The sequence below is a fragment of the Miscanthus floridulus genome, chromosome 8 (genome assembly GCF_019320115.1).
Source record: "Miscanthus floridulus cultivar M001 chromosome 8, ASM1932011v1, whole genome shotgun sequence".
Taxonomy (NCBI): domain Eukaryota; kingdom Viridiplantae; phylum Streptophyta; class Magnoliopsida; order Poales; family Poaceae; genus Miscanthus; species Miscanthus floridulus.
The window spans coordinates 171,241,897-171,268,598 of NC_089587.1; the positions used below are offsets into that span (position 1 = coordinate 171,241,897).

Sequence of the window (26,702 nt, forward strand, 5' to 3'; positions counted from 1 at the left end):
TTCTTCATCAAATGTGCCACAAGATGGTGATAAAGATGGAAGAGTAGAAAATGAAGATACTCATGTCTCTCATGATCAAATGGTGGCACAAGCACAAGATGTTGATGCTCCACAACCTCCCCTCAAGTGGCTGATAGAAGAAATTCACCTCTACTACAAGCTCATCCACAAGATCTCATCATAGGGAGTCCATCAAAGGGTGTAATGACTCGATCTCAAAAACTTGCTTCTTTTATTGAACATCACTCTTTTGTCTCTTGTGTTGAACCTAAGAATGTAGAAGAAGCTCTTCAAGATTTCAATTGGATAAATATCATGCATGAAGAGTTGAACAACTTCGCCCACAATGAAGTTTGGACTCTTGAAGAGCGACCACAAGGTGCAAGAGTCATCGGAACAAAGTGGGTGTTCCGCAACAAGCAAGATGATCAAGGCTTTGTTGTGAGGAACAAGGCAAGACTAGTTGCAAATGGGTTCTCTCAAGTTGAAGGGTTGGATTTTGGAGAGACCTTTACACCGGTTGCAAGACTTGAAACCATTCGTATCCTCCTTGCATATGCATCGCATCATGAAATGAAACTATATCAAATGGATGTTAAAAGTGCATTTTTAAATGGCTTCATAAATGAACTAGTCTTTGAAGACCCTAGATATCCTAATCATGTTTATAGGTTGTCCAAGGCACTATATGGGCTTAAGCAAGCCCCAAGAGCATGGTATGAACGCCTTTGAGATTTCCTCATTGAGAAGGGCTTCACCATTGGGAAGGTCGACACCACACTATTCACCAAGAAGCTTGATAGAGAGATCTTCATTTGTCAAGTATATGTTGATGATATCATCTTTGGATCATCAAATGAAGATTCTTGCAAAGAGTTTGGTGAATTGATGCCGAAGGAGTTTGAGATGTCTATGATTGGAGAGCTTACATTCTTTCTTGATTTTCAAGTCGAGTAAATGAGAGAAGGGATTTTCATCTCTCAAGAAAAGTATACCAAGGATCTTCTCAAGAGGTTCAATATGGATGAATGTAAGCCAATCTAGACACCAATGCTATCTAATGGACATCTCGACCTAGATGAGGGAGGTAAAATGGTTAATCAAACTCTCTACCGCTCTATGATTGGTAGCTTGTTATATTTAACCGCATCTAGGCCTGACATCATGTTTAGTATGTGTATGTGTGCTAGATTTCAAGCTAATCCTAAGGAAGCTCATTTGATTGCCGTTAAAAGAATCCTTAGGTACCTTAAGCACACACCAAGCATTGGCCTTTGGCATCCCAAAGGAGCTAGATTTGAATTAGTTGGCTATTTCAATTCAGATTATGCCAGTTGCAAAGTCGATAGGAAAAGCACATCCAGAGGGTGCCATTTGCTTGGTAGATCACTTGTGTCTTGGTCCTCCAAGAAGCAAAATAGTGTGGCTTTGTCCACCATCGAAGCGGAATACATTGTCGTGGGTGCTTGTTGTGCACAAATACTTTACATGAAGCAAACTTTGCTAGACTATGGTGTTGTTCTAGAAAAAATACATCTTTTTTGTGATAATGAGAGCACGGTAAAGCTTGCTAATAATCCGGTTCAACACTCTCGCACCAAGCACATAGATATCCACCATCACTTTCTTAGAGATTATGTGGCTAAGAATGATATTTCATTAGAAGGTGTAAGGACCGAGGATCAATTGGTGGATATCTTCACTAAACCACTAGATGAGGCTACATTTTGTCGGTTGAGGAATAACCTCAATGTGCTTGATTTTAGCAACTTCACTAGAAATTGAGCTTGTGTTGTCCCTTGCATTGCACTGTAATATACAACATGTTTAACTTTTGATAATGCATTTAGGGCTTGTCTAACATGGTTAAGATAACCGCCGAAAAGCATGTGAAGAAGCTTAACCTTGGATCAAACTTGACAAGTAACTAGAATTACTTTCAAGCATTGCATTGCATATGCATGTACGTTTCTTTGTCGTTTCTCTTCAATCACCCTCTTATTGTCTATTTTCTTAAAAAGAATTATAGCCTAACGCAAAATACTTTAAAATATTTGAGGGTTTGAGAGAGGTCACTCACATCAGTCCTAATTGGTGTTTATTTGGGTCTTATTAAATTTGGGACTTGATTGGGAATAGGCAGCACGAAGGAACATTAAAGATCTACTGAAAAAGAGTGACTGGACGCTGCAACGGACTGTGGAGTCCAGCGTTCGATCGGTTCATAGGAGGTGAACCATTGCTGCAAAGGAGTGACCGGACGCTAAAATAGTTCTTTCCCTATGTCTGGTCAGATGACATCCCTATGTTCGATCAAGCAAAGAAGAAGATCTAAGGATCAACCAGATTCTGGCTGCGTCCAGTTAGTGGTGATCGGACGTGTCTAGTCACAACTTGGGATGTTTGGACCTCTCTGTTATCGACCGGGCTCTGGGTGGTAGTGTCCGGTCGGTGCCACAGGAGCGTCTGGTCAGTAGAAGTCATGTGGGTTTTGGTCTTTGTTCCGTTTCCTTTCTCATCCATCACGGGGCCACCATATAACCACACCGTTGACCTAATCTAGCAACCACCCACACCGACTTCGCTGATTCCCGAGCCATCGCGCCACGCCCAAGTCGCATCGCTTGTGCCCTAACCATCGTGCTGCGACGCTCGCCTCCACCGCCACACAGTCAGGCCTCGCCGCCTGCCGCACCACCATGCTCGAGCCATCTGCGCCCGCGCAACCGTAGCACGCCTGCGCCACTGCTTCACACGCGCAGCACTCCTGCACCGTCGTGCCCTCCTCCAGCACCATCATCGTGCCAGTAACTGCACGCCCGTGCCCTAGTGCCACCGTGCTAGCCGCCCTAGCCACGCGCCCAAGCCACATTGCTCCACGTCGGTGCCCTAGACCGTCACTGCCCTTAACCCTAATTGCTTATTCTAGTGGTGCCCTTGATCCGTTCCTCTTCTCTTCAGACGCCGATTCATCAGGTAGCAACCCCTCGTTTCTAATTTCATATCTAATGCTTGCTTCTTAGGTTTTTGGATGCCAAGTGCCAGGCACGGTGACCGTGCCCAGACGCTGCAACCGTCTGGAAATGCGTCATGCACGCTTTTTAAAGCGTCCCAAAAATCCAACTCAAAGTTTCAATTGCTAAACCACCTATTCCATTCTCAAGAAGACATGTCAAGCTACTAAAACAAACCCTAAGACCATACCACTACTTAGCCCGATTCTTCTACAAAAATTGTCGAACTTAGCTTCGTCAAAGCGTTGTCCGACTTAGGAAATTCGACTAAGTCTCAAACGGTTTCGCGTCGAATTTGATTTCCAAGCTATTCGATACGCTAGCTAGTGAATTCTGTTCTCGATCACCAGTATTTCATCGTCACCTACGAAGCTTAAACTACAAACTTTATTAAAGTTTCATATATGCGTTCTATAGCATTTTTGTTCCATAAAAATTCATTTAAAACCCTAAGTGATATAACACGACATGAAATATAACATTCGTTTCGCGTTTCCGATAAACGTTTCGAGTTACGTACATTGCTTTACACCCTATATTATACACATTTACACATAATTATGATGCTCATGCAGTGTTTTAGCAAAAGACTATATAGTGTAACATCAAGGGTGTTACAAATCTACCCCCCCCCCTAAAAAACTCGACCCGAGATTTCATGTGCCTAGTGTGGGAAACGAGATAGGAAATACATTTCAATGTAAACAACTACCTATCTGAACCAGAGAGAAGGTGGGGTAATGCTTCAATATATAGCTCTCTTGTTCCCACGTGGCTTCATCCTCTGAGTGGTTTTGCCACTACACCTTGTAAAACTTCACCACATTCTTCCTTGTCACTCTTTCCTTTTCGTCCAGGATTTTTGACAGGGTGCTCAATATAAGTCAAATTAGGCTGGAGGGGAAGCCCTTCCATTTCCATAGCTTCATCAGGGACCCACAAACATTTCTTTAATTATGATACATGAAACACATTGTGTACCTCAGATAAAATATCGGGAAGCTGGAGACGATAAGCAACTGGGCTACACTGCTCCAAAACCTTGTAAGGACCCACATATCGAGGGGCTAGCTTGCCACGGACACCAAACTGATGCACCCCTCTCATAGGAGATACCTTGAAGTACACATAATCCCCAACTGCAAACTTCAAGGGCCTTCTTTGCTTATCCGTATAAGCTTTCTGTCGGCTTTGAGCTGCCTTCAAGTGACTCTGAATAATGCTTACTTGCTCTCGAGCCTCTTTGATGAAATCCAGCCCAAAATATCCATGGTCTCCGACTTCAACCTAGTTCAGTGGTGTCCTACATTTCTTCTTATATAGAGCTTCAAATGGTGCCATACGAATGCTTTCTTGGTAGCTATTATTGAAAGAAAACTCAGCTAACTTCAGGCATTCATCCCACTTTTTAGGGAAAGAAATGGCACAAGCTCTCAACATGTCCTTGAGTACCTAGTTCACCCTCTCAGCTTGGCCATCAATTTGTGGATGATAAGCTGAGCTTTTGAGGAGACGAGTACCAAGACATTGCTGAAGTTGCTCCTAGAAACAGGAGACAAAAACTAACCCTCTATCAGAGATCATAGTAAGGGGAACTCCGTGCAAAGTCACAATCCGTTCAAAATATATCTAGGCATACTTCCTGGTAGAATATCTGGTGTCCACCAAGATAAAATGGGCAGACTTAGTGAGACGGTCCATAATGACCCAAATAGAATCATAGCCCTTGGATGTGTGGGGGCAAACCCACCACAAAGTCCATGGAGATATCTTCCCATTTCCAAACAGGGATGGGCAAGGGCTGCAAATATTCTAGGGTACGCATATGATCTGCTTTAACTCTCCCAGAAGTGTCACACTCCGCGACGTACTTGGTAATGTCCTGCTTCATGTTGGACCACCAATACAAGTGGCACAAATCATGGTACATCTTGTTGCTGCCAGGATGAATAGACAACTTGGAATGATGGGCTTCATTCAAAACCTTCCTTCTCAGTTCCTCATTTGATGGAACCACCAATCTATCCTTGTACCTCACTACACCTTGTTCATCAACACTAAACTGAGGACCATGCCCTTCGGCAATTAGTTTCTAGATGTGAGGGATTTCAATAATCTGCTCAATTAATTCTGAAACTAAGGCAACGTGAGGCAGCACCTCTACATGGTTGAGAGACAAAGGTGCTTCCTCAACCTGATATCACTTTTGGCTCAAAGTATCAGCTACCACATTGGCCTTTTTGGGGTGATAATGAACCTCCAAGTAATAATCCTTGATCAATTCCAACCATCTCCATTGCCTCATATTTAACTCAAACTGAGTAAAAATATATTTGAGACTCTTATGATCTGTAAAAATGTGTACTTTGTTGCCCAACATATAATGCCTCCAAATTTTTAGAGTGTGGACCATAGCAGCCAGCTCTAAATCATGGGTGGGGTAATTCACTTTGTGCTTTTTCAGTTGGTGCGAAGCATAAGCTATCACATGCCCATCCTGCATAAGCACACATCCCAACCCCGTCTTAGAGGCATCACAATATACATCAAAAGGCCTATCAATATCTGGTTGGGCCAAGACAGGAGCAGTGGTAAGAAATGTTTTCAAAGCTTGAAAGGCTTCTTCACAGGCTAGGCTCTAATCAAACTGGGCTTTTTTTTGGAGCGGCTTGGTCATCGGCTGAGCTATCTTGGAGAAATTCGGGATGAAACGCCGATAGTACCCAGCTAGACCAAGGAACTGATGAATCTAGTGCACTGACTTGGGAGACTTCCAATTTAGCACATCTTGCACATTGCTGGGGTCAACAGAGATACCGTCAGGTGTCAAAACATACCCCAAAAACTGCACTCGATCTAACCAGAATTCACACTTGCTGAATTTAGCATACAGCTTGTGTTCCTCAATCAAGCCAGTACCATCCGAAGGTGTTGGGCATGCTCTTCCCTGTTCTAGGAATATATTAGGATATGATCAATGAAAATAGAGGTTATGCACCGGGGCTTGCCTTGGGCAGGTGGTGTGTCAATAAAGTCAGCAACAAACGGCTCCGAGGCTCCCTCCTATATGAGAACCTCCTCCTCGTACTCCTCAATAATCTCCTCGTAGTCCTATTCGTCCGCAGGCACAAACTCCACCAACTCATGATCTATATGCATGAAATGATGATGCAACACTTAGTAATATGGCAACAATAACTCTTAAAATACGAATACATCTGTCAAGCTACTGAGCTAGTTCTACCGACTAAGGTGCCACGCTACCTATTGTTACCACTAACAAGTATGAAACATGGCATATACTACCTTAGCCACTAAAGGCATTCTTACTCTTAATACCAATTTACTCTATATATGATAAAACAAGGAGTACTAGCTATTCTATTTATCAACCTACTCGAGGGCTACCAAAATTATAGTAAACACATAATAATCTAACGAGCCTACTGTAAAAATTTTATGACTAAAGCTATCACCAATTTGCTACAAAAACTCCTACAAATATTAAGCTAAATAATACTAAGCTTTCTAAAGTGAATTTATGAGTCTATCATTACCATAGCTAACTATAAACTAACTACACCAACAGATAGATAGCATTTTTGTAAACCTAACAAATTTTGTTTCACTATTTTTGGATATTTATAGAATTTAGTATAATATTTTAAAGTTCAGCTTAAAACTAAATTGAATAAATATTTATTACTTCACTGGAAAAGGAAAACCGAATCCACCCGCGCGGCCCATCGCGCGAGCGGCTTGACCCACTCCCGTGCAGCGCGCGTGCCTATGCGGCCCACCAGCGTGGCCCACGCGGACGTGGCCCAGACGCGTGACGATGGCCCACGACGGGGAGTCCCGCGTGCTTCGACCGTTTTGCGAAAACATCCCTGACCTACCGGCGAATCACCCTGAGACCTACGACACTATTCCTACAATCATCTACTTTGCAAATAAACCCACAAGACACTCTGTCTTCACAACGACGATACCCTCGCGCACCCGCGCGCGCACCAGCGCAGCGGTGCTGGCATAGGGCAGTCATGCCGGCCAGACCAGCCCCTCCTCACCCCTAATAGCGAGTCGATACCTGCCTAGGCGCGAACGCAAAGCACAGGGCGAAGAAAGCGTGAGCCGAGACGCCACAGTAAAGCCGGTCCACGGTGGTGGAGCTCCTGCAACAAGGCGGTGGCGTTTCGGTGAGTTATAACAACTCCAGAGTAAATAGGTCAGCGAGTGAACTCCAGGCACTCACCACGGACCCAGACGAGGTGGCGGTTCGACCGGAGGTGGCCCGAGCCAAGCTGGCCACGTGCGCACGGACGGTGTGGTGGTGCGCCATGGTGGCAAGACTGCGTCAGGGGCGACTAGGCGGTGGTAGCAACTTGGCAAGGGTGTGCAAGGTGATGAGTAGGTGGAGGTGAAGCTGGCGGTGCAACGAAATGAACACGAGCATCACTGGAGTGGGGGTCTTGCCGTCGACGCATGCCACAACGGTCTTAACGACCCGGCGGGAGGAAAGCTCCAAATTGGAGCATGGCACAGCAAGGATCACAACGCGATGGGGTCAGGTGGCTGGCTGACTACACCGTGAAGCCGTGGACTGAGTTAATTGGACCATGGCGACTCCACCAAGTAGAATTGAAGGTGTGGGTCCGGCGACCATGGCAACGAGGAACAGGGAAGGCAGGCATGGCTTAGCTCATCACTGCCGTGGCGGGACGTGGCTGTCAACTCGGTGCACAATCACGCACATGCTACAGGCCGCCGTTGAAACTACCAAACACGCTCAGGATGGTTGGCGCATTGCCATAACTCGCAAACGGACGGCGGCTCAGCCCTGCGCGCCGTAGTGGATGGCGCCGGTCTAAGGAGGTAGCCGCGCAGCGTCGCCTCGAGCGCGGATGTGATGGCAATGCAGGCGAGGCAAGCCCACGCGTGGCAAGGCGATGTGCGGGCAAGGCCATGTGCCGGCCGCAGCAGGCCAAGCGTGGCCACGCGCGCAAGGTCCCGCGCAGGCGAGCGCGAGGCGGCAGAGTGACCAGGCGGACGCGACGGCGGTGGTAGAGCGACCCAGGCAGACGCGACGCAAGCAGTGCGAGGACACGACGCAACGTAGGCAGTGACACGGCGAAGCGGCGACAGCGGACTGGCCAGGGCAGCGGGCCCACGACGACGGCGGTGGCGGCAAAGCGGCCAGGCCCGCTAAGCGCGGCGCGCACGCGCGTGCGTGAATCGCGTGCTTGGGCGCGGCAGCAGGTGGCAGTGGCCAGCAGCGCGGAGCCAACCGCAGGACTGGCCAGTGCGGTGGCACGCGTGCGCGTCGGTCTACCGGCGCGGCGACGCCGAGTGCCGAGCACGGTGACCGCGCCCAGACGCTGCAACCGTCTAGAAACACGTCATGCACGCTTTTTAAAGTGTCCCAAAAATCCAACTCAAAGCTTCAATTGCTAAACCACCTATTCCATTCTCAAGAAGACATGTCAAGCTACTAAAACAAACCCTAAGACCATACCACTACTTAGCCCGATTCTTCTACAAAAATTACCGAACTTAGCTTCGTCAAAGCGTTGTCCGACTTGGGAAATTCGACTAAGTCTCAAACGGTTTCGCGTCGAATTCGATTTCCAAGGTATTCGATACGCTAGCTAGTGAATTCCATTCTCGACCGCCAGTATTTCTTCGTCACCTACGAAGCTTAAACTACAAACTTTATTAAAGTTTCGTATATGCGTTCTATAGCATTTTCGTTCCATAAAAATTCGTTTAAAACCCTAAGTGATATAACACAACATGAAATATAATATTCGTTTCGCGTTTCCGATGAACGTTTTGAGTTATGTACATTGCTTTACACCCTATATTACACATAATTATAATGCTCATGTAGCGTTTCAAGTTATGTACATTACTTTACACCCTATATTACACATAATTATGATGCTCATACAGTGTTTTAGCAAAAGACTGTACAGTGTAACACCGAGGGTGTTACAAAAAACAGCTACATGCCTGAACCAACAGCTACATGCCTGAACCTTGATTGTTTCTGCTGGGTTTTAACTCTAACCTAACCAACTTGCTTGTTTGGGAAGGTTTTGTTGTTGCTGTGTTGTTCGGAACGAGGGGCTAACAATAGCAATGAGACATGTCATTTCATCCGCAGAAGCCAAAGGCAACCGACCGACACAGAAACCAAATCATCGCACGAAGCAAAGATTGCAGCAACAAACGCGAATCACAAGCACATGAGCATGTCAAATTGCGTTGATAGATATACCCAGATTATAATATAGCAGTCTCCTTTCAAAGTTGGTTGACTTCAGAAGGCATTAAACAGTTCCCTACGGTGAGTTTCAGCTAAGTCAAACAACCAAAAAAAAAAATCTCCCAAAAGGGGTCCCATAATTCCTTCCGCCCAGCCACACCACCATCCGCCAAACAGCTAATGAAGTTCCGACAACATTCTGATCCAAACGCCACTGGGCTCAGTTCTCCTCGCCACCGTCGTCATCGTCATCATCCTCGTCCAACTGCAAACCACAAGATGCCATCAAACGAGGGAAAACTTGATCGACAAAACAGAGACATAAATCTAGAAGTTATAGTTGTTATTGTTCTATGCTCAAAAAACAATTGTCTTGCTACAATGTTGTTCGCCAAGTTTGTCAGGGAATCACTGCTTTTTGTTTCAGTCGCAAGAAAACATAATGCAAACAAGATAATAAGCTTACATCATCGTCATCTTCATCTCCTTCGAATTCATCTTCAACCTCCTGAAAAGAGAAGGTAAGGACCAGATAAAAATATTTTCAAGATAAATGTAGGCAACAAGGTAAGGACCAGATAAAAAGATTTAAGATAAATGTAGGCAACAATACTGACATTGTTGAAGTACTTCAAAGGATTAGGCCACAAGTCTTCCTTGATGATCTCCGCCACCTGCACAATTTGAAATCTCAGAAAACTCTCTCAAAGGAATAAAATAAGCATGCAACTCCTGGCCTTCCAAAACGAACACATGGAACAGATTGCCAGTTGATCAGATAAACTAAATAAGTACAAAAACTCAAGCATAACATTTTGCTTGGTATTCTCAGTTTTTATTTTTACAAAAAAAAAGTCTGAAAAATTTAATTCAACACCAATCAACAAATACTTGGCAAGTTAGTAGAGTAGTGCAGTTTGGCGACAATGTGAATAACGCTATCAAGAAAGAGTGACATGAGTTTTTACCTCATCTTGCACACCATCAGCAAGACTCTTGAGCTCTGTATCACCAAACCAGGTGAAAAAACTGCAAGGAAAACGAAACAAGACATTACCTTTCTGATTTCCAGTGTAACTGAAGGCATAAATGACAACACACTGATGATAGGCAAGAAAGTTTTTGCAATAATCAACAAAAGTCTTCAGAATAATCCGATAAGAATATAGTTCAAAGACAGTTACTAACTACAGTATCTTGCTAAGAACAGGTTTGCCGGTAACATAGGGAAGCTATTATAAGTAGGGTATTCTACTCATAAATAAGACCGTTAGTATGCACGTCAAAAAAAGACAAGAGATTGCAAGCCACGTGTCCAGAGACAAAAGATTGCGAGCATGCGACAAGGTTCACACCAAGAGATGCACACTTTTTATGAATTTATGCCATTTTGGTATGGTTTCCAACAGAATATCGACTTCGTTTTCTCAAGCGCTAGAAGACAATGGCATATCGTGTTGGCCACAAGGGAGCATGTATCCAGATTGGCTGAGCGATTAACTAGACGACAAGCGGTGGCAGGCACAGGATTTCAAAAGCCTGAAATGACTTTAAAATCTATATATTAGAAGAAAACTGTAGGGGAGAAATCTAGCTTGAGAAAGGTAACCACGAGATGATTCAAGGTAACCAAAATATCCCAGTACACATGTATGATACATTCTATGTTAAATACTTCATGCCAAAAAAAAACGGCTGTACATTTGTACACCCTTGACCCAAGGTAGGACCGCCCCTGGTGACAAAGCACACCAAATTTGGCATGCCTCATCTTACCTCCTTAAGAACCTTGAACTGACTGCTAAGTTCACAATGGTTAGCAACTACAAGAGCACAATAGAATGGAAGTGCTTTTTGATGCCAGACCTACTTGTATAGTTGTATATTCCAGAATAAGCCAATGTATGTTCATGCTAAGTTCATTAAAATTGAATGCACCGTTGTCCAAAAGGTCATACATTTGCATACAGCAGGATTATTTGAAAGTCAGTGACCTCGAACCATGGGAAGAGGTCAACACTAATCAATGCAAGCCATATGTATTATAGCAACAAAAGCAAGAGAAACAAACTGCTTAATCAATCCACTGGTTGTTCATTGGTCACAACAACAGTATGGTGCAATACCTCAGTATGTAGTAAGAAATCTACACAAATGACACAAGAATTCATGTAATACATAACAAAATGTGTGATTAGATAGAAATGCGGGTCCATAATTATAAACCATAACAATGTGACAACTAAATGCATAAGGTCACAATAAATAAAATCTTAGCGCTATATCAACCATGGCATATACATTAAAAAAAGGAGAGCATCACAGAAGACTACAAACAAGAATGACAGCATAGACAACTTGACAATCTAACTAGGACGGGGAAACCAAAAGAAACAATAATAAACATGGTATTAATAACCAACCTTTCCTCTACTAATGGGCGCTTGCTCCCCTTCTTGTTAATACCATTTCCATTTGCAGGTCCCTTCACATACATTATTCAAAAAGCATTAGACATTCTACATCTAAAACAAGCATTATGTGTAATTTTGGAACATAACAGTACCATTCCTTCCTTCCAATTAATTTGAGAAGCTTTTATTGTGGTTGTTCCATCATCAGCAAAGGAATAGGTCTTTGTAAGCTTTGTGTCTTCAAAGTATGGGTTCTCAGAGAAGGTCTGCCAGATTTTTAAAATTAAACAAGTAAATACAAGTGAACCAATGTGGAAACTGTAATTGACTGTAAGAAATGATACTTACAAGATGAATGGAGTATCCTGCCTTAACATCAGAATCATCCACATCAATTGAGTCCAAGTACTTGAATATCTGCAACGAGAGATCATAAGATAACTCTATGTTACATAGATACATAGATCCATGAAGAATAACCACAAAACTGGTTTTAAATTCAAAATGTTTCTTTTGCTTTCCAATTCAATATTCATAATTTCAAGGGATTGGGAAGTAAATTGTTTGAGGTATAGAATACCTTCTGATCCTCTTCAGTCAGAAGCTCACTCAGTAGAGGATGGCTCAAAAACTGTAGGGTAACAGCACATAACACAATAGATTAGAATCAGATGTATCCGTAAACACTTCCAACAGAGAGACCCATTTGTATAGCACAGAGTGGCCTACGAACCGCTGTGAGCCAAAAGTCTGGGATGGTCTTGATAATGTCTCCCCTCTTGAGATAGACAGGTCTGCGAATCTCACTGTATTTCTGCTCCACCTCCATAACCTTGTCACTTGCTTCCTCATTTACCTGTCAGCAATGAACAAGTGTTACAAAACTTCCATAGTAAATAGTACAGGCTCGGAACCAATGATCGCTTTGAATTGTCTTAAAAAGTCATCCTTTTTCAACAAATTGCCTCATATGTATGCCATGGCTGAATGACGTGGAGTATCAGGGCGTGCTATCAACAAATGAGATAAGGTAGCAAGAGTTTTTAAACACACGATCTGTGTTGCTTAATTTTGGTTATAGAGGCAGCATAAAAAGTTCTACAGGAACACCCTGCCTCAAGCATCAAAAGTTACAAGTATTCACATCAAAATCACCTAAATGCTGTGACTAAACTAGACATGTTTTAACGCTATAACAAAATTCTGCACCATAACAAAAGTTACTAACTTCAGCGGTTCAGCCACCAGAAGCAACTTACGTATCAGCCAGGACACAAGCCTCCTACTCTCCAGCTAGAGACTACCACTAGAATTCCACCCTCCAACCTCAAGGGGCACAATTGGTACAGTGCCCGAACAAAACTAGCAACAACCGAACCGATACTGCTCAGTGCCGGAAAATTCCCGCATACCACAACCACAGCGGTGTTTCCCAAGTTCCACACAACCTTACGCTCCTACCCCAAACCCCACAACCAAATCCGACAGTACCGACCACGCACAACCCACCGCGCCGCACGAAGTACAGCCCAAAAATAGCCCAGAGGGCGGAAGAAGAGGCTTGCGGCTGACCTTCTCGAGCTCGTCCTGGATCTCCTGGAGCTTCTCGATGGAGAGGACGAGGGCGCCGTCGATCTGCTCGTTCTCCTCGCCGCCGTCGGCCTCGGTCTTGGCCTTCTTCCCCTTGTCCGCCGGTGCCGTCATCGCAAAGGCGCTGGCCTGGCTCGCCTCCTTCGCGCTAGGGTTTTAGCCTCTCGCTGTGTCGCCTGCCTGCCTGCGCGAGCCGGGAGAGGGAGGGAGGAAGGTAGGAAAGGGAGGCGGAGCTGGGGAGAAGGCCGCGATGCCCCGCGCCAGCTCTATTATATTATAGAGGGCGGTGCTGAGATTCGCGCTCGTGGAATGTTGGGTCGGCTTCGGGTGGGCCGGGCCGTCGGATCCGTGCGGGACTGTCCACTCCCGGGGGGTTTCTAAAACCCTAACCCTAAGGATCGGGTGCGGCGCGGCGTGTGCCGCTGCGTTGGGCTTCGGCTGCTTGAGACTTCCACACCCAGAATACAAGACACATTTAATATTTCGGTAGCGCTAGAGTTAAAGGGTTCAATACTTATTCGATATCCTCTCCAACAACAGGACCAAAAGAGAATCATTTCTGTAAATAGGTTTTTAGGAGAGATGATACTCATATTTGGGTTGTGCCTCTCGGATAACCCAAAATAGGTCTCCCGTATAGGTACTTTGGAGGCTGATTTTAGGTCTCCTGCTATCCATTTTGGATTTGGATGTCCATATGGGTCACCTATTAAAAACAGTCTGAGTGACGGTGTAGCCATGTGTAGAGTAGAAAGTAGGAACGAGCCAATTGGACACCTGATTTAGTTTTTCTTTAACTGATTTTATATATTACTGTGTTTAAAACATTTTTAGTATATTAGATATATGTCCATGTACCGGGGTCACGGAATTTTTACCAGCATATATAAAATAATAGAAAGCTAATAAACAATTTTGCATAGGGATATCCTAGTCTATTTTCAAATCCATTCATGCCTTGTCTATTTTCTCTCTCTAGTTATTTGAAGTGTAACTGTATTCTCTTTTCTATTTATTCCGTACATCTGTTTTTTTAGTTATTTTCTATCTGGGTGCAGTGGTTGTGCTTGTCTCTCTGTTCAATAGGATTCGTTAGTGGACGTGGAGCTGCAAGTTTGCATGGATATAGCCTGGCGTAGAGAGCAAGCAGAGAAAGATATCTCTTCCGGATATCTTGTTCGGTTAACAAACGTTTATTGCGTCAACGATGGGATCGAGACCCGGGGCAATCAGGCGAGGTACGGATGTACGCGGACTAAGGCCTCGTTTGGCAGAGCTTCTCCATTGGCTTCAGGAGTCGTTTGGAGTCATTTTCTATCAAACGGGTAAAGTAAAATAGCTTCACTTGTGAAGCCCCTAAAAACATGCTCTCACAGTGATTTGGGGTGGGATGGAGCCAAAAAAAAGTGGCTTCTCCCGGCTCCTCCTCCAGGCCCCTAAAAACATGCTCTCACAGAGAAGCCATTTTGCCAAACGATTTACCAAAACCGCTTCAGCTCCACCGGTGGAACTGTTCATGGAGCTGAAGCAAAAAAAAAATGGCTTCACTTGTGAAGTGAAGCCCTGCCAAACGGGACCCAAGTATGTTGGCTCTACAGTCACAAAAGTTTCCGATTCGTAAGTACGAGGAACACGGGTACGCGGAACGTGGATTATTAATTTTAAGATCCCGGTTCGTAAGGGATATACCTCTTCAGGATGATTGGTTCGAAGATGGGAATGTGATCCCTGAATAAATGGGACGATGAATCTGGAACGTAAGGAATGATCCCAAAATATTTATTTACATAAATGTATGCTACTGTGATTTAGGTTGTATGGATAATATTAACATGTACAGATTTGATTTTAAAAACATGAATGCATTTGATCGTGTGGGCTGCAGGCCCATTTGCATTGTCCGTTGCGTTAGGATGGAACCAGCTTAGCTTCTCCCGTCGACTACAATCCGCAGGCCCATTTGACTCACTGCTCTCGTCCGACGGACTTGGATGAAACCAGCGCCGCGCCGCGCCGCTCCACTGCGAGCACCTTTGCTCCGCTTTGCATCGGGACGTCCAGTACGTGCTGCTGATCTATGCCAGCGCCCATACTACTGATCCAGTGTCCGTACTGCGCCGTCCCCGATCACCGCGACCCGCGTCCCTGTGACTGTGTTGGCTACGACACGAACACCAACTATGGATTCGGACTTCGTAGACGTACGTGGGCGTAGCCACGTAGGGAAGCGAGGCGATTATTAGGCGCTGACGATGACGTTAAGTATTTTTTAGGTGCAGATGTAGATAGAAGAAGAAGATATATATCCACCCAATAAATTCTGTTAGATGTGCTACTACTAAGGCTAACCAATGAACACGCCACGTTTCCTTTTGGGACACCTAGCATCAGCACAGCCTTATCCTTTCCCTTTCCTCTCTTTCTTCCCTCCACTCCCTATTCTTCAATAACATGTATATTTGGTTCAAATCCATCTGGGCCCTAACGGTGCCTAGGATCCAAAGAATGTGTCCATATCTATCTGCTCTCTTAATTATAAGTTATTTTAATCTTTGTAGATTTTTATTTTTATTATATATCTAGACATTGTGTATATCTAGATATATATAAAAAAATATTTATATATTTAAAAATCAAGACTATCACAGTTTGAAGCAGAGTGATATTTATATCTCAATCTTTATTTTTACCTAAATATTAAGGCCATGTTTGTTTAAGTTTTTTTGTCATTTTTAAACTACTAACTTTTGGATTTTTTAAAGGCAAACAACTCTTATAAGCCAAAAGCCTAAAAACTCACTATGGCTTTTGACTCACTAGATCTTTTTGGCTTTTCAAAAGGTCTAAAAGCTCCTGAAAAAAACTAGACAAACAGGCCCTAAAGAGAGAAGAGTTCAAGGTTTTTAAGGCGGTAAAGCGAGGCGAGGCGACCAACTACCGCCTTACGCTAAAGCGAGTAAGGCGTAAGGCGAGGCGATGCCTTACGGCCAACCAACAGTAGTATAGACTAGAGAACTGGAAGCATGTCATACCTTGGTGTTGTCCTCTCCTGTGCATCCCGTAGCCCCAAGTGTGCATCCAACAATACACTGCAATGGAGAGACAATTCAGGTTAGTACCTAGGTATTTCATAGGAAATATGGCACCAGCAAAAATAGAAATTAGTTGAGGGATAGGTAAAGATTAACGAGTAGATAAGCACACTGCCACAAATAAAACCATTACACAAGTAGTTCAACAATAGTCCACTAAACAAGATAACTGGAGTGCTCAGTGAGCACATTCCACAATACTATAATACTAGTGCATAAATAGTCTGGCACAAATACTCTCACAACTCTCAAGCATCATTAAGTCAATAGAAGTCATCCTCCATCACAAAAGGATCTGAATTGCCACCACCACCACCAGCTTGATCACTTTCGTCAGCAACAATAGGTGCAATTTCACCATAGTCATCAACTTCCACATCATCAACCAGATATTCTTCATCAGAGTTATCATCTTCCATGTCTTCATCCTCCTGTGGTTCATAAGTCCTCCTAATTGGGGTAGTAGCTACTGCAGACCGCCTACGAGTATAAGTTCTATCAATATTAGTTGCATCGCCGCGGGCTGCCCTAGGGAAATTACGACCACGATACATTTGGGATGCACCAACAGCCTCATCAACTTGATCCCATGTAATTTCAAGTCCACGGCCATTATGGACTGGTTCCGCTTCCACATCAACCCATTCATTGTTCTAATCAAAGTCTTCCAAACACAAAGGATCAAAGTTGCCTGCTCCTTTCTCATGTCGCTTTTGAAACCTCACTGCCATCTTTCGGTTGTACTGAACATAGACCAAATCATTAAGCCTTTTATGCTCTAACCTGTTTCTTTTCTTAGTATGAATCTGCAATGGTAAAAATGCAAACAAAAGAAATAATCAGCAAGCATTAATAGATAGTAGATTTTATTTATTCCTTAAACTGGGATAATTGAGTACTTATGTAATTGATAGATTACTTACTGACTCAAATGTGCTCCAACAACGCTCACAACCTGAAGCCGAAGCACAAAGCCGAAAAACATGTTTTGCAAATCTTTGAAGCTTTACGGCTTTGCCACCATATGAACGCCACCATTCAACTAGATCAAGTGACCAAATAAACATTTTTATGTTAGAAATTAGGAAAGACTAAAAAATCAGATTGTACAGTTAGTGAATAACTTACTAGGAGACTTGGTTTTGATGTTGTTGATTGCAATTTTGTTGCTGAAGCTACCCCTTAAGTCCTCATATTCCAAAGCTTGGTCATCAATCTTGTTTTGAAGATCTTGGTCAGGCACCATTTTTGAAAGAACATTAGTAAATGCAGACCTTAGCTTACCAGCCATAACATCATCTGTTTTTAGGTCAAAATACTTGTTTGGGTTCAAATATAGTGCAGCCCCATATAATGGTTGGTCCATTTGATCTTCCCAACGCTTGTCAGTGATTGCCAAGATACGCTTAAGCAAGTCTGCCTTTCCCCTAATAGGGAAATTTTCTTTAATCTTTTTCTTTACATATTCCATACAAAACTGAACCTCTGGCATTGCTGACCTCTCATCTCCATCAACTATCCTCAACAAAACAATAAGGGGCTGTGATGCTCTTAGGCAGTCCTCAACTGAGTTCCAAAATTTGAGTGAAAGGATGGTGTCATGCACTTTCTTTTCTACTTCTGTTCTTGCCAATTTGGATTTAGTCCAGTCATCACTTACAAATAGGAATTTTAGAGCATCCTTATGAGTGTGTAGGCTGCGCAAAGTGAGGAAAGCAGTAGCAAAATGAGTTACTCCTGGGCTAACAAGATCTCTACCTCCTGTCTTCTCCCTCATTGCATCAAGAAGCCTCCCGTGCCTATAAATAAAGGTAGTAACTTGTCTTGCACGTGCAATAGGCTTGCTAAACTCCTTCATTTTGCCAATGTCCTCTAGCATGAGGTCCAAATAGTGTGCTGCACAAGGGGTCCAGAACAGTGTTGGAATTCTTTCCATAAGAAGCTTGCAAGCTGCCTTATAATTAGCACCGTTGTCAGTGACCACTTGAACAACCTTGTCTCTTCCAATGAGATCAATTCTCTGTTGTAGTAAATCTGCCAACATTGGTGCATCATGTACTTCACTGGATGCATCAACAAACTCCAAGAAGAAAGTCCCCTCTAGACTATTGACTAGGAAATTAATGAGGTGATGGCCCCGCCTATCTGTCCACCCATCTGACATTAGTGTACAGCCATATTGCTTCCAAGCAGCCTCATGCTTCTCCTTTATTTTGTTGACCTATTCCACAGCATTTCCAAGCAATGGCACCCCTCGCCTCATGGTAGCTAGGAGGTCTATATCTAGGTCCATACTGCCCAATGGCCTCACACATAATCTCAAGGCTCCTTGAGTTGATAGCATTGAGTGGTATTCTACACTCATAGAAGAAATTGGCCACATGCATATTGACTTCATCTCTTTCTTCCTTGGTCCTGATCCTTCCCTCCACACTGCTTTGTGCAGGTCTATTCTTAGAATGCCTTTCCTCAACCACTTCTTCAGGTTTTTTCCGAAGCATGGTAATCATTGACTTCTTCTCTTTCTCTTTTGGTCTAGGTGGTAGATTTGCAAATTTGAGAGCAGATTGCTTCCTTTTGGATGTTGTCCCTGAACTTGGATGTTGCACAGTTGTACTAGATGACTGAGAGGCAGCATTAGCATTGTTTTGAACCTCCACCCCTTGAACACCACCATCATCATCTAGGTTTAGTGCTCTCCTTCTTCCCTGAACTAGTGTTGCTTCCATTTCAGCAGCAATTGTTGTTGTTGTCTTCTCACATTTGAGAGCATCTCCATATCCACCTACAAGATGCTCCTTCAATCTCTTGATTCTAGACTTTACTTGAGTTCTTTGTTGCTAATTTCTGGCCAGAAGCCATACTTCCACCCAGGATCACCAGACCTAGCCTTCCTTTTTGGATCTATCCTTGGATCATATTCAGCATTACCTGAGCCTACACGTTGTGAACTTATAGTGTCTTGTGTTGCCATTTAGATGGACTCCTGTGAAACATGACAAGCAAAGTAATTATTAATTAACACTATGCACTAATGGACAACTGGACAGTGGACACAAATAGTTGATTAACACTGAACACTGACCAGAAGAGGCTAAGCAATAAGCACTGAGCAGTGAGCACTGAGCACTAAGCAAAGCAAATATAAACAAATCAACATGCTACTGTCCTGCTCGAGAGAAGACAGAAGACGCTAGAAAAAATACAGAGCAGAAGCAGAGTACCTGGCTCAAGGGAAGACTAGAGGAGGCATCTCGGGTCCTTCTCCTACTCGAGGGAAGACTAGAGATGATGGCTCAGGTACTGCCCCTACTCGAGGGAAGACTGGAGGAGGAGGCTCGGGTCCTGCTCCTGCTCGATGTTCACCAGAGGAGGCAGTGGGGAAACAACAGTCCACCAGTGGCTGCTCCTCGCGCGGGTGGGGAAGAGGGAAGGGAGAGGCGAAGCGGCTCATGTCCTTCTCAATGGAGGACTAGAAGAGGCGACAGGGAAATAGCAGCCCACCGGTGACTGCTCCTCGTGCGGATGAGGAACAGGGGAGGTGTCACACCTAATTTTAAGGATAAAATTGAATGCACTAAACTCATGTGTGCCCAGGGATCAGTCACACACACAAGTTGACAAATTATAAAAGTATCATCACAGTGTATCTTACATCACAATTAATAATAACACATAGTCTTACACAACACAGCGGAAGATAAAATGTAAACTCTCTTGTGGAACTCCATCACAGGGAAGGTCAACTGGTTGACCATAAGCCTAATAATCCTCAGGGAACTCCTCATACCCGTTGTCATCTGTTACCCATCCAGGATTTTTATCCAAATATAAAAAGTAAACAAGTGTAAGTACTTCCCGTACTTAACAAGATAACATGGGGTTATGTAGCTCAAAAAGGATAACACTGGTTTACTGTAGTTAGCACTTTTAGTAAGTCCAGATTTTATTATCAAGTATTATCAAGTTATGCTTAAGCTCCCATTTATACCCACATAATCGGACATCAGAATCATTTGCATTATATTATCATCGTATACCATCATAAAGGAACCACAATGAGTAACCAATTATTCTGTGAGTTTTCTGGGCCGCTCATGACCATGAGCACGGCTGTTATAACAGTTTGTAACCCTCTGTAGAGGTGGTGCACATTCACTGTGAGTTGTGATTCCCATATGCCTGGGTTAATTACTCCCATATCACTGCCAAGGTGAGCGGGCAGGGTACACTATGAAGTCATTTCATAGGTTTCTCTAACAAGTTAGGGCCACTAGGTTTCCTTGGTAGGCAAATGTAGGAACCCCCTTTCCTATGGCACATATCCATCGCGGCTATACACATAGGAACAGAGGCAGCCCTATACCCAATGTGGCAAGCCCCTTTTGTGCCATAAAGGTAACCTCTAACAAGCTAGAATATGTCCTATTATTGAGCTAAAGTCAGAGCCATATGACTCTCACGGTTGCACTATCTGTCCCAGCTTTTGCCGACGGATAAGTCCTTATGGAGGGCCGAGAGCAACATGATCAAAAGTCATTTGCTCCTTCGCCCTATGGATCAGTTGTTATAAAGCATGTTTTACCTTTAGTTTCATAGAACCATTAACCATTGTATAGACCATGTTTAGTTGAAGCGCTAGCAATCTACCCATATGCAATTAACACATAGGAGTCAAGGAAACATGTCATCAAATAACTAGTATGTCCTTATGGTTATCAAAGTTAGACACAAGCACATGAGTGAATGATTAAAGTGAATAGGACATCAAGGTAAATCCCATGCTATACTTGCCTTGGTTCACAAACTCCTGCTGGTCCTGCTGGTCATCGAAGAACTCTTGATCTCCAACGTTCTCCTCACCGTCTGAACAAGACCAACATGGCAACACACAATATTCTAGGAACATTCATGCAAAGCAAACAATCCTATAGTTAGAATAGTATGCCAATAGTATAGAAAACAAGATAAAATGTTTATGAAAAGAATCTACATCTCGCTATGATCACATCAACGCGAAGTTCACGAAAATCGGAGCTAAAACATGAAAGTTATGAATTAAACGGGGTTTCCTATAGCACTTTATTTAATTAAACCTAATCATGAAATTTAAAAGTTGCAAACTTGATTAACAATGGTACTAACACGTAGATTATAAAATTATGAAGCTAACACAATTTGAACGGGTCAATTCGGAGCTAAAACGAAGTTTTTATGAGCAAAACAAATCAAGTGGCATTTCTGTAAATACTGAAAACATATTCTGAACTAAACAATACATTTTATTTTTTCAAAAGGAGAAAGCATACTCGAGAATTGTGCTATGGACTGCGGGTTCAATAAAATGAAACCTAGGGGTCTCTTTAGCAAATTAACCCGTGAAGGGGTATCGGACGTTCTGGGCCGTTAGATCATGGATGGGTGGCTCAGAACAGATGGGAGGGAGAGAGAAAGGGGCGTCGGCTAGGAACAGTAGCTCCAGCGGTGGCGCTGCCATGGACGACAGCAAGAAGGTCACCAGCGCACGTGGATTGGGGTCTATGGGCCACGGTTCGAAGAACCAAGGACACTAGGAGAGAGAGGGGGGGGGCAGGGGAACTCGGCCAGGCTGATATAGCGGCTGGAGGATGCGGCCGAGGCGGCGGTCGCCATGTGAAAGGTCCTTGTGTGATTTTGGTAATTGAGTGGCAATCTAGGTGGACTAATTGTATTTATGTGAGATACACAGGTGATTAGTCCATAGGTACATATGTGTGAGCAACATATGCCATGAAGGTGAAAATGGCTTGGAGATGTTGCAAAGCTCACACATGTGATGATGAAGGAGCTCATTGCACATGAGACATGACATTGAGTCATGTGATCAAGGTGGAGAAGATCAAGACAAGACTTGGCTTGATGGACCGGTTGCAAGCATAAAGGGCAAGTCGGAGGCCTTGGAGCGATGGACCGCGTGGCGGTGAAGCTTGAGCAAGACTTGGCACCAATGGACGAAGGCAACGGTGAAAAGCAAGTGATGTCAAGATCGATGAACCAATATGATCACGTGATGATATGAAGTGGATCATATCATTGTTGATCATGTTGGTGCATGTGTTGCGTCAACATTGGAGGAGATGGAATGGAATACGCAAGGCAAAGGTATAACCTAGGGCATTTCATTTCACCAGCCATAGGTGTGTAGAGAAGTTTATGACCGGGTTTAGGATAGATTGCTATACTATCAAGAGGGGCAAACTTATTTGCATATCGGTCATCTAGTGCCACTTGAGTGATCTAACTTTGCATCGTCGCTAGGATTGAGTGGCATGGCAGGTTGAGTGGCTAATCCTTTGAAAAATGATTGTGAAAATGCTAACACACATACACATGGTGGTGTACACTTTGGTGGTGTTGGCACATTTACAAAGGAGATGAAGTTGGAGTTGATGTGGATCAACTCGACGATGGAACGGAGGTGAGAAGGGTTCAAACTCCATCGGTGGAGTGTCTGCCCGTAGAGTGCGGACAGTCCAACGATGCCACCAGTGCCCTATACAGAAAAGGTAGGGTCTCATAGAGTGGACCAAACACTGGTCATGCAGTGACCGAATGCTGGGTTCTAGCGTCCGGTCAGTGATGGCAGACAACGTGCAGGCTTCGGTCATCGATCGGACGCTGGCGCTGGAAGTGACCGGACGCTGACTATGTGTGTTGACACAAAATGTGACGCATTGTGCCTCACACACAGCAAGCCGAAAAGCGTAGCTTCAATCGGGTTCCCGGGTGTTTCGTTATTCGGAAGCGTGCCAGTCAGTTTGACCTGAAAACTAACAAGGGATAAAACAATTAAATGTCAAACCGAAACATGTCGGGTAATACCAGACAATTCCACATATACGGCCCTGAAGCCACTTACAACGACATACAGCTATAGAGAGCTGTCTGCCAATGAGTTCATAAACCGTTTCGGCTAATCGTAAGATGAATGCACGTGGAAACCTGATCGCCGAATACATGTGCATAGGAAGACATGTTTGAACAAGTGAAATTAATTATGAGTTAACGCATAACCAAACTCGGCAGTCTAGCCAAATTGGGGTCCATGAAGAAGGAACGTGCAAATAAAAAACGATTAAACTAATCCAAAACCTGCATCTGCCGCACGACACCTGGTTTTGTTAAAGCTTAAACATGATTAACATGCATGAACCCGCGACATGTGACAACCTAGATTAAAATAATTCGGCCATTATGAGCACACTATCTAGTTGCAAAGGTATTATGAAAAGCAATGATCGTTGAAGCACGAATAAAACCACAAGAGAGAGAAGGCCGAACAATATCAATCTAGATTGGGCAGAAGTGTGTTACAAATATATATATAAAATGTTCCGTAACATGCAACACTGGATAACTTAATGAATTTATTTAGATTTGCCATATCTAAAAGAGCCGATAACTATCTTGCTTTCACTAAGCATATTGAGTAAACGCCTGCCGCACGGTATCTACTCATACATAAAGCATAAGCAAAGACTTCTTGATTGTCAAGCAAAGATCCGCCGCACGACCATTGAAAACAAACAAGACTACTTGCATCACGTTTAAATCCACCGCATGATACTAAACATGATAACAAGGTTGTCGGAACTTACGGAGGTCGACGGATCGATGATTCCTCTCGAAGAACTCAACGACACGACAAGAGGACTCGAAAGTTGGCACGGGGCCGGTTGTATTGATTTGGTTGTGAACCCCTATTACAATGGTCGAGGGTCAATATTTATACCCTAGACAAAACACGAGTCCTAGAGGACTACGATTTACAAAGGAACCTTTAAATAAACTTGAAAACTCACGATTCCTTACCCTAAACTTTTAGAGTCCTTTACTATTACAACTTTCACCTTTTCGATCGGCCTTGCCTGCCATCTTCTGTTTTTCCCGAATGGAGTCACCGCCTTCTAGAGTAACCAACCGCAATGCATTTAGCCGACCGCTTGCTTTGTTTGCCGAATACCTTTCTTCCCGCATGCGGGTCCACCTGTCATCCTCCAGAATCGACCAAAATCCAGTGTTAACACATGCCCCCTCAATTTCGGGATAAAAGTTGTTTTATTCTGAAATTGTTCATAAGCTCTTTCTTCCTCCTGGGTCAGCACCGTTCAATACCGCAGCCGCTGCCCAAAAATTCAAGCCTTCAGCGTAACTTCGGACCTACTTCGAATCTTCAATGGCGACCCAGGATGAAATCCCAGAGGTAAACTTTACTTATATTCGGCAACTTTCATTCGATCCTCTCGCTCCTCTTTTGATTTATTCCTCTTTGATTTCAATCACCTTCTAAAGGAATACAAGAACCAGATTTTGATCCCCTATGCTGCCAACCCCGACTCCTATTTCCTCGGCCCAATGGGAAATCCTGACCCTTCTGAAATTATTGAGAAGGAAACCCAAAGAATTCCTTTCAAGTCTAGAATCACCTCGCCAAACCGATGGCCAAACACGTTTAAGAATTGGCCATTTCCCCCAATCACTGGATGGCGTAACTGGTACAGGAGAATGCTGGAGAAAAGCAGCAGCCACTGGGAAAGTCAGGACATCAGTCATTGTCTGGAATTATCTTTAGCAGAGACATCCAGGAATGATTCCCTTTTGATAGCAGCTTCTCATTTTTGGTCTGACACTATCAATGCCTTTATCTTTGGTCATGGTATTATGACCATCACTCTAGCCGACGTATTCATGATGACTGGCTTGAATGTGTCATTGCCAGTATATCCCTATAAGTACAAGAGCAAAAGTAATCAAAGAGCCGTCAGCTCTGGATGTGGATGGGTCAAACATATCCAGAACTATATGAATGCATCTGGCACCGTCTCTGACAAAGAATTGAAAGCCTTCATGAATATGTGGCTATGCAGATTCATCTTCTGTGGAAAATCTAATGAACCAACCCTGAATCACATGGTAATGGCTGAAGACTTAGCTGCAGGCACTTAGATCCCACTAGGCAAATATCTCTTAGGGTCTGTTTATCATATGATGCATCAGATTACTCTTCAGATGCACCAAGGTGGAGAAATCTCTTGTGTGAATGGCCCCTGGTGGCTAATTCAAATGTGGCTTTAGCTATATATGCATCAGATAACCTCTATGAGCCTCTTCAATCTAAGTTTTCCTTCAGTTAACTATGCTGAAGGCAATACAGCAAAGGTCAAGGCTTGTCAGACTTATGGGGAAGCAGCATCATCCATAAGCATTGACATAGACATCGGTCATTTTTTCAAGCTATTTTTCAAAGGATTCGGCAATGTGCTCTGGTTTCCTTACAGAGAAAATGAAAATCTGACTTTGCCCTGCAAGTTTAGCTATGAAATTGGTTGTTCAGGCCAAGAATCCACAGAGATTTTCAACTCCTTTATCAAACCTTGCACTCTGCCAGCCGAATTTCATCATGGGAGGTTAGTGCAATCCACCTATGAATTCTACTATCCAAATATGGTGGCCAGACAATTAGGATGTGGCCAACTGCCTCCAAGATTCCTCTTCTCAGCAATCATAAAGTCAAGGGAAGTAATAACAGAAAGAATGGAAGCCAAGAAAATCTTTGAATTAGGATGGGAACTGCCAATATATGAACCATCTCCATTTAGGCTAATAGATGTTGCTCATCCCTTCTTTGTCTCTTGGTGGCAAGAATGGCATGCTCATATCTTCAATATATCAGTTCATTCTCTATGCAAAAACTTACAACCTGACTTTGCTTCTGATAGTGAGGTAATTTCATTATGCTCATCATTTCTTGCTCCTGAACCCACTTCTTATTTTAACATTTAGTTATGCACAGGATCTTGAGTTTACTCTCCCAGCCAAAGCAATCCAGTACTATTCAGCTGGCCCCAAGCCTGCTCTGGGGTTTGATGCTCCAAATTTAAAGGAATTCATGAAAACTCCTGTGACTTTGGATTCAATATCCTTAAAGGCACTCATGAGAACCCCTGCTGCTTCAGCCGCTGCGTCTTCAAGAGGAAAAAGCAAAAGGAGAACATCTGACAATTTTCTCTTACCCAAGAAACCAAGGACCAAGAAAGTCAGATTATCCCTTAAGGCATGAATCTTTTATTTTCTTATCAGGTCAACAATCTCACTTAGCAGTAAGCCTGACTACCTCTATATTCATTACTTCCATTGCAGCCACAAGTCGAAATTCCCACACTGGGCAATACCTCAGCGCCTGTAGAACCAATCCCTAAAGTTTCTACTGAAGATGAAGAAATTCATGATAGCGAAATTTCAGAGACTCATGAAGCTGAAGGTTTAAAAGCTCATAAACCTGATG

At 43.6% G+C, this 26,702-nt stretch overlaps 2 protein-coding genes across 2 annotated transcripts; both read right to left on the minus strand.

The window, feature by feature from the left end:
* Nucleotides 1-9,265: 9,265 nt before the first annotated feature.
* On the minus strand, nucleotides 9,266-13,524 carry LOC136473996 (NAP1-related protein 2-like). Its single transcript, XM_066471615.1, has 10 exons — nucleotides 13,269-13,524; nucleotides 12,430-12,552; nucleotides 12,277-12,327; nucleotides 12,045-12,113; nucleotides 11,849-11,962; nucleotides 11,706-11,767; nucleotides 10,251-10,311; nucleotides 9,900-9,956; nucleotides 9,749-9,790; nucleotides 9,266-9,547 (listed from the first exon to the last, which is right to left on the minus strand). The coding sequence occupies exons 1-10, from the start codon at nucleotides 13,398-13,400 to the stop codon at nucleotides 9,503-9,505; spliced, it is 756 nt and encodes a 251-aa protein (XP_066327712.1). The 5' UTR covers nucleotides 13,401-13,524; the 3' UTR covers nucleotides 9,266-9,502.
* A 3,117-nt stretch (nucleotides 13,525-16,641) lies between these two features.
* Nucleotides 16,642-18,422, minus strand: LOC136470174 (uncharacterized). The gene is made up of 4 exons (XM_066468110.1): nucleotides 17,507-18,422; nucleotides 17,302-17,333; nucleotides 17,134-17,184; nucleotides 16,642-17,031 (listed from the first exon to the last, which is right to left on the minus strand). The coding sequence occupies exons 1-4, from the start codon at nucleotides 18,420-18,422 to the stop codon at nucleotides 16,642-16,644; spliced, it is 1,389 nt and encodes a 462-aa protein (XP_066324207.1).
* Between the last annotated feature and the right edge of the window lie 8,280 nt (nucleotides 18,423-26,702).